Source organism: Tarenaya hassleriana, unplaced genomic scaffold (genome assembly GCF_000463585.1).
Source record: "Tarenaya hassleriana unplaced genomic scaffold, ASM46358v1 Cleome41, whole genome shotgun sequence".
In the NCBI taxonomy this organism is placed as follows: Eukaryota; Viridiplantae; Streptophyta; class Magnoliopsida; order Brassicales; family Cleomaceae; genus Tarenaya; species Tarenaya hassleriana.
Genome location: NW_010966933.1, coordinates 689424 through 698424, shown reverse-complemented (window position 1 = coordinate 698424; position 9001 = coordinate 689424). Strand labels below are relative to the sequence as shown.

General features: G+C 34.0%; 1 protein-coding gene across 1 annotated transcript; it reads left to right on the top strand.

The window, feature by feature from the left end:
* The first annotated feature begins 3513 nt into the window (after positions 1–3513).
* Positions 3514–6601, top strand: LOC104824836 (probable WRKY transcription factor 13). Its single transcript, XM_010557010.1, has 3 exons — positions 3514–3966; positions 4483–4734; positions 6150–6601. The coding sequence occupies exons 1-3, from the start codon at positions 3560–3562 to the stop codon at positions 6322–6324; spliced, it is 834 nt and encodes a 277-aa protein (XP_010555312.1). The 5' UTR covers positions 3514–3559; the 3' UTR covers positions 6325–6601.
* The last annotated feature ends 2400 nt before the right edge of the window (positions 6602–9001 follow it).

Here is a 9001-nt window from a genome sequence, read left to right as displayed (position 1 = left end):
GGGGCAATTGCAAAAATACCCTTAAATGTCGATTTCACTTACAGCCCATACCCTCGCACAGTAAAAAGAAAACGGCAACATCAGATATATCCTTATAAATATAGAATCCCTATAATACCCTTCCTTTATTTATATAATATTATAATATACTAAAATAAATAAAATATAGATCTATTTTTTATCCCTATTTTCTCTCTCCTCTTTATCATTGTCTCCCGCCATACATCGCATTATCTCTCTTCGAGTTTTTCTTCTTCTCTCTCTTGAATGTCTCTTCTCCAGCACGATTTTTTTGGTAAATTTACTCCAAGAAACTCATCCAATAAACGTAGATGTAGTGATATTGTCGCTTATAGTGGAAGAAAAACGAGTAAGTGGAAGGTCTAAACAAAACCGATTTTCTGAAAATATGTGTATATATATGTATGTATATGTATGTGTGTTTGTGTATATGAAAATATGTATATATATATGTATGTATGTATATGTATATTTGTATGTGTGTAATGTATGTGTATGAATGTATGTGTATGTGAAAATATATATATGTATGTGTATATATAGTATATAATTTTTTTATATTTTTTTTAAAATTTTTTAAAACATTTGCGACGGAATGCGACAGCGCTATACCGACGGAAATAAATCCGTCGCATTCCGTCGCAAATTCTTAATTGCGACGGATTTTTTTTATATTTGCGACGGATTTTTCCGTCGCTATATAACTGTTTTTTTGTAGTGTTCGTAGCAAAATCGAAGCTCATATACAAGCTCACATGATATAATGATAGCAAATCCCATAATCATTGGTAATTTTTGCAACTAAAATGAACCGACGTGCTATGAAAAAGGAAAACATAACCATGACATGGGGTTACGGAATTGATGGGGCAATATAATTCGTGAACCATTAATTATCAGTCCACAAATTATATAATTATTAATTTCTTTTTAGCGTACATGCCAATTAACCAAGGTATGACGATGCTCCCAATCACGAAACTCGTGTTATTATTGTTAACGAGGTTTAAAATTGTTTTCATGCACATACAAAATTTCGTGGATCTGCGGCAACATGATTATAAAATTAACAGTTTAACCATGCAAGTTTAGCGCCGTGATTATTACTAAATCATGGTTAAAAATTCACCATAAAAGAATATTATATTATTCCATATATTGAAATTATAGAAATTTTATATAATATTAGAGTTTACAATTTTTTTCAATACTGTATCGATTAATCTAGTTATTCACATTGATTGAATTATCTTATTTTGGGGGTAAGATGTTTTCATATTGACTAATCATTTATGCAAATTAAAATATGGTTTGATATACAAATAGGACCAAAAAGATATTTTGTGTGCGTGTGTTATGTATAAAATACACAAAATACTATAAAAGCGGAATTAATTAATGTAATGAATTGGTAGGATGAATCATATAATTAATAGGAAAGGAAAAGAACACGATTTGAATTTGAGCAAAGGTTGCGGATTCTAAACTTACAAAGTCTTTGAAACAATACAAAATATGATATTTTCAGAAAGTAAAAAAACGAGAAAGGTGAGAAACTTTTTCATGTCTTTTTGTAAGATATTACTTTTGCTTTATATTTTGATTTTATAATATTATATATATATATATATATGGTGCAAAAAGAATTTAAAAGAAAGTCAAATAGGGGCCTAAATTCATCAAATCATAATGATATCTCATACAGGGTACAGAGTAAATAGATTTGCACCCAAGATTTATCATCATTACCTCTTATATATATTTTTTATATTTTAAAATTCCTTTTTTGATTCAGCCGTATAATTTGGAAAATCTACATGTGAATATAATAATTATGGTGTACAAAAAGAAACCCTAGGTGAGAGTGATAGTTCTGTGTATGTATTCCCCGTCACATCTCCTGCTAAAATTTCCCTTATCGTGTTATCATTTTTTTTTATTAATTTATAAAATTAATTAAAAAGATAGTGTGACTATGATATCTGGTATTCTTCATTTGTTGAAATGATCTGACTTGTTTTTCTCTCTTTTGGTTGTCCTTTCCCTCTCTTTTCACATGGAATGTCTATGTCTTGGTCTTGTTATGATTACGATTTTAATTGTTTTTATTTGTGTTTAATCTGACATTAATGGTAAATTCGTAATATCTAATTATTATCGATATGGATCATGATGATGAACAGGAATAACGGTAATATATAATTATCCGTATTATGCACACAAAATTCTCTTTTGGTACGTATTAACCCAAAATCATTATATGTAATGTACGTTATATATTCAGATCAAACCCAACTTAGATAGTACCAGTCAAACATTGTCTCGCCTCGAGTTCGAGTGTTAATTTAGGAAAAAATGTATATTTTGATCATATAATTTGCTCTCGATTCATGGATTAGTCAAATCTCGATACAAAATACCCGATTATCTATAAAAAAAATATTCATATAAAAAAACATTAAATCTCAACCAAAATAGCACAGTATCAGTGTTCGTTTTCACACACATATACGCATAAATAATGGGTATAATATTTGAATAATCAAATAACAGCAAAAACTAATTAATGCAAGGGGAGATTAGTTCATGATACGAAACATAAGTAGGCGCGAAATTATCCAAAAGAGACAATGTCGTCGTCGTCGTATAAAGTAGACCGGCGTTTACGCGACAGGACACAACTCCCACTACACTCTCTCTTCCTTTTCTCCAGTGCCCTGACGCGTTTTGTCTCATACCCCCTCCCCCTCTCTCTCTCTCTTCTTACATCTTAATTAGGGATTTTATTCTAATTAATCTGTTGGAGAATTCAACTGTGAGCTAATCTTATCTCTTCATACAGGGGCTTTAATATACCCATATTATATTTAACTGTTAAAAGTTTTCATTTTTTTTTCTTTCTATTTCGAGATATTTATATGTTCTACATACATACATACATACATACATACACACATACATACATACATACAGGATACCATTACTTCAATATTCCAAGAATTCCATCTTTATCGATGGATATTACCACGTACGCCGTTAAAGATATAGTATTATTATTCTAACCCATTTTTTTTTCCAATTAGCAAATTATTAGCTTCCATGACAAAAATATGGAAAGGTGAGATTTATACGAATTTTATAACTAAATATGTCGAATAATTACAATGATATATCCGTATACAAAGATATGTACGTGCGTAAATGTATACATGAAAACAAGAATGAGAAATCTATGGGATTTATACGCATGTGTGTGTGTATATGTTAACCAATGGGCAATGGCGAAATGTCCACGAATCTAATCCACATCTACCCGGTATGACACCAAACCAACCACCCGAAGAATATATATAAAACGAAATTAAATATTTTAATTAAAAAAATTGACTTCAGTGTGCGGTTTCAGACCGATATACTAAATAAACAAACCCTAGGATAATTCACACGTATCGCAATCACCAAAGACTTCGCCTATATATTGTAAAATCTAAAGGACCTTTAACCTTCTCATCGTCTTCACCCTTCGAGAGAGAGAGAGATGGGAACTATGAACCATGGAGGGTTGTTCGACGAACAACAAGAGATGTTAAACCCTAATCCCAATCATCTGGGTTTCTTCTCTTTTCCTCATCACAACACAAATCTCTTTTCTTCTTCTGTTTCTGCTTCCTCCTCGTTCACTTCTTCGTCTTCGTCTTCTCCTTCTTCTTTAGCGTCTCCGTTTTCGGGCACGAACTGTCAACAACCTCTCATAAAAGCCTTTGTTAATAATATGAATCCAAGCATCTCCTCCTTTGCTCCTAATGATCCTATCAATCTCATCGCAAACCTCTCCGAAACCCTAATTCCACCATCGGCTTCGAAGCACAGAGACAGCAGTCACATCGATTTCAATCATAATCGCCTCGTTGGTGGTTCGTCCCAAAGACCGGTTCCAAATCCGTGGTAAGTATGTTACGCAAAATTCTTGTTGAAGCTTCTATATTTTCATGGTGAGTTTAATACATGTCTCTCTATACATGTCCTTGTCAGGATTTAATGACTTTCGTGTCTTTCCGTTGTATATCTTTATTCTAATTTTTTTGTTTGGGAAAAGGATTTAGATGTGAAATTTCTACGATGAAGAAACCCGTTGATGATCAATTTGTGGAGCACGTTTATACTTTATCCGATCATTCTTTGACTCCTCAAGTCAACAGTTATACAAATTATTTGTTTTGTCCATCAGCCATATTTGTCGTACGATCTTTACGCATTGCATACATTTTAGGACGATGGATTCCCATTTATGTTCAAGTTCGAGGGAATTCATGTTTATACACGGATACATGTATGTATATGTGCGCGTGTGCAAAAAGAGACAGAACATACCATGTATAGATACACACACACGCACACGCATGTGTTTACATATACATACATATATATGTCTGAGGAGGGAATGTATCTGGATGGTTTTAGGGCATGGGGAGATGAGAGAGAAGAACAAGAGGGATGCCTATGGAGCAAGAGAAGCAGCCATGGCGGCAGGGATGATGATCATCGTACTGCGTTGGGTGTTTCGTCGATGAAGATGAAGAAACTGAAGTCAAGAAGAAAGGTGAGGGAACCGAGGTTCTGTTTCAAGACACTAAGCGAGATTGATATCTTAGACGATGGCTACAGATGGAGGAAATATGGTCAGAAAGTTGTCAAGAACACCCAACATCCCAGGTACGTTCTCTCTCTCCCTCTCTCTCTCTCTCTATATATATATATATATCTTCTCATCATTTCGCTTTTCAAAATTTAAATTTTGATCTCAACCCTTTTTCTCCTTTTCTTTTTTAGCTGTTTCTTTTTGTTTTTTTTACTTGATCTGCATATATACCTGAGATCGAGATTGATTTTTGTATATGTGTGTGTGTTTGGCATGCATACAAGCAAGCACACGCGTATCTATCAAATATATATAGAGTGTATTGTCTGTGAACATGAAAGGTACACAAAACTCTCTCTATATATACGCACATATATATCATATAAGGTCATGCGTGTGTGTATATACAGATTATTACATATGTATGATTAATATAATCGTTGGTAATAAAAGTATATACAAATGTCCCATGTGGAATACAACTGAATATAGGAAAACTAACCATATATATGCTATAAATATGTATATAACATATGTACATATATCTGTATAAATACAAGTGTGTATGCCAGAGTGAGCGTATTGGACATCAGACTTTGGCATGCACTGGTTGGACAGAGCAAAGACAAGCTGTGTCCCTCTCTTCTTTCTCTCTCTCTCTCATCATTGTTTGGGAGTTATGATGACTACTGGCTACATGACTTTAACAGAATTGGCTCAGTAAATTTTTTTCTTTTCATGTTTTTAAGGTAAATTTATAGGAATCGTATTTTGGTGATATATAAAAATGAATCTTTATTATGCCGTAATTATGAGAAAACCCAACAAAAAGTGCTAATTATGAGCCCTATATAGAACTTAAAATGGGGCATTAGATTAGAGAAAAACGGAAACGTAATCCAATGTTATTAGTGCCTAAAGTTGGCACAAAACCGGCAAAGGCAACGCCTTTGAGAGATTTCGAGGATTATATGAGATGGGATTTGCGAGACATATGGGGTTTTCCTTAATTAAGATTCCCTCAAGCTGACATTGACATTCTCACAATAATTTGTTTGCTGTGGTTTTCATAACTCCTCATCGAAATTTCCAGCTGGAAAAAGGAATGTAGTCATGATAGCAAGCTATATAAGTATATGTATGTATATATATATATGTATCTCATGCCTTTATTTTTGGTTAGTAAAGTTTTTATCATTGAGTTCTTTCGTACTTTGTATAGTCCCATTTGCCCCACAGTGTTGACGCTATAAAGTTTTATCCAACGTTTTAAAAAGGAAGCATAAGCGTTTTAGAGTTTGATCAATTTACTTGCATATTCACTTCATAATGTGTCATTTATACAACTAGGGCACCATTTCCTGAAGAAATTTCACTCATATCCACCACTACTTACGATGTGGACAATGCATATACATACAGTTGATGTGTGTGTATCTATATACAAACAAAAAAAAACAACTAATGTACGAGTTTTTTTGGGGGGTAGGAGCTACTACAGATGCACGCAGGACAATTGCAGGGTGAAGAAGAGGGTGGAGAGATTAGCTGACGATCCGAGAATGGTGATTACCACTTACGAAGGGAGGCACGTTCACTCCCCTTCTCATGACCACGACGACTCTCTTCAGAACCAGCCTCCTCTCTCCAACTTCTTCTGGTGATTTTCTTTAATTCCCCCGCTTTGGCTAGTTATATGATTAACTCCCACAAATACTTATGTAACTGATATTACATATAATTATATATATATATGTGTTAAAAAAACATGAATATGATGAGGAAAAACATACGTATATGTGTATATGTATGTACTCTCTAGAGGACTGTAGTTGGGTTTTATCGTATGTATAATGTGAAGTCTGTGTTTTCTGTATTTGGCTGTCATTAGATTGTGTATTAGAAAATATTATATATATATATATGGTCTCTTGACAGATATTTCTGCAGAGTAACGTTTGTCTATAATACACCTTTGTGGTGGAATCCTTTCCCGAACCTCCGCTCAATGCTCAACGGAAACACTTTGTGTACCGGGTTGCCCTTTATATATATATATATATGGGTTTATTGGAGCATGTATATTTGAGCCTTCTTTTCATGGTGATAATATGATGGAAAAGCATTCGGAAAATGGGCCTGGGCTGTCGTCCTTATATGTGGACAAATGGGCATTTTTTTAAATTTTATGATGGCTTAAAGTCTGTTCCTTAATGGGCCTGACATTAGGCCCAATTGGAGGAACAGGGTGCAACCACGTGATACGCCGAGATGGGCAAAACGTCGAGCACGTGAGCGTCTCGAACTCCTCTGACTATTTGACGATTGCATTGTTTTTTTAATTTACATAATTAAATTAATAGCAGCAAGAATAAACAATGGAAATGCACTTTGATTACCAAACTGTTAGAGCAAACAAAAAGAAAATTGTAAAAAAAAAGTTATATATCGAGGACATGAAAAGAAGTGTGAGTCGCTAGAGTAGAGAGGAGGGACTCACCACGTGATTCCCACGTGGACCGCACGTTTCTTACCCTAATTTCAAGGTCCTTCAAAATAATCATTTATCATTGCGTTCAGACAAAATCTGAGCCGTATGTTTTTTTTTTGGTTTCCTTGTCGTTTCTTCGTGAAAAGAAGGAAGATTCCTAGGTGAACCTTTGATTCAAAATTAGTGTTATTGTCTTTTGCGCCTAATTTTCCGTTTAGCACTTTTTTTCCATAATTAATTAGCGAGTTTCACACTAATTATGATTAATCATGCTCTTTGTGCTTCTAACTTGGCCGAGGAAACGCTATCTTGTATGATCAATCAGTGCGCATATATACACACATGCATACATATATATATACACACCTGCATATATATATATATCTTAATACCCTCTTTACCTTTTAAGAAATCGCATATATTTCAATGTGTATAAGCATCTAAATGAATATTAAACCTTTGTTTCCTAATATGGGATATCATAGCCGAAACATCTGAAAACGAAACTACCATTGCAAAAACCCTAAATTTTCTTGGCTTTCTTATCCATGGCGACGGCTCCTCCTCCACTCATGGAGATGCTGTGACACCAAACAAACTCCCGACAAATCCCATCAATACGCACGTTTATTAAACATCGGCAATGGTACAAATTGTTAGAAACTTTAGAATATGATATTTTTAGTGTAACATCTCTGCTTTTTTTAATCTATTGTGATGCCTTAATTTATAAAACCGTTCACTAAATAGACACAGCCTTTATGGGGCTTTTTTTAATTATTATTTTATTTGAATCGTTGAATTGTGACACCTCTGTTTGTTTTATGTGAGAGGCAATGAATAACGATTAGAACAAATAATGGATTGGGATTATTCGAATCCTTTGAATGACGTTTTTTATAATTCAAACATTATAGAAAAACACCGATTATATATGTGATCATAAATTGGACCATACGCATTGTCTTCATCAATCATTGGCATCTATAAACAACGAATCTTTGATATGGGTTATTTAAATTACCTATCCATATAATTATAATCCATGAATACGATCCACAAAACGAAATGGCACGTGTAAACAAGACATGAAATTTCATTCTTTTATGAGACATTGACCATTATGGAATTATAACAATGGAAAACCCACGTATCCAATAATTATTCATGTAATTGTCGTATGATGCCAAAAACCATGTAGACACGCGCACACACATTCATATAATATCTAAGAAAAAATGACTGGAAGATAGGGAGAGGTCAAATCGGCGGAGGAGGGAGTTTCCGACAAGAACAGCCGTGGGTGGGACCTACCTGCCGCCGCGCGTGTTCCTTCTGATAGCTCTTCTTCGCCTTTGTCCGTTTGCTCCACTCTCTCTGTCTTCACTGACCCGTCCGTACATTCTCCATTATATGCCCTTCTCTTCCATTTATAAGTCATATCCCTCTCTTCCATATCTACACAACACATGTCCCATTTCATTTCCCATTTGGCACGTGCCTTATGTTACATATCCATACATATCGCTACTATATGTGTTTTCAACACCTATACTAGTTTACCATCTATTAAATTTTCCGTCTCAATTAAGATACGTTTCTATTTTTCAAATCTTTTTCAAAGAAAACAATTCGTGACATTAAATAATTCTATTCAATTATCTTCGACAATCTTTTCTTAATTAACAACTTTCGAGGCGTAAATATCTATAAATTATCCAAATAAGAAATCCTTCCCTTTTTTTTAGTTACATTAAAAGTATAAAAACACTCATGATTTTTTTATTTGTTGTATAAAAGGAACACGGAAATCGAAAGGGGAAAGAGGGGAGGAAGGCCACGTCGACCCG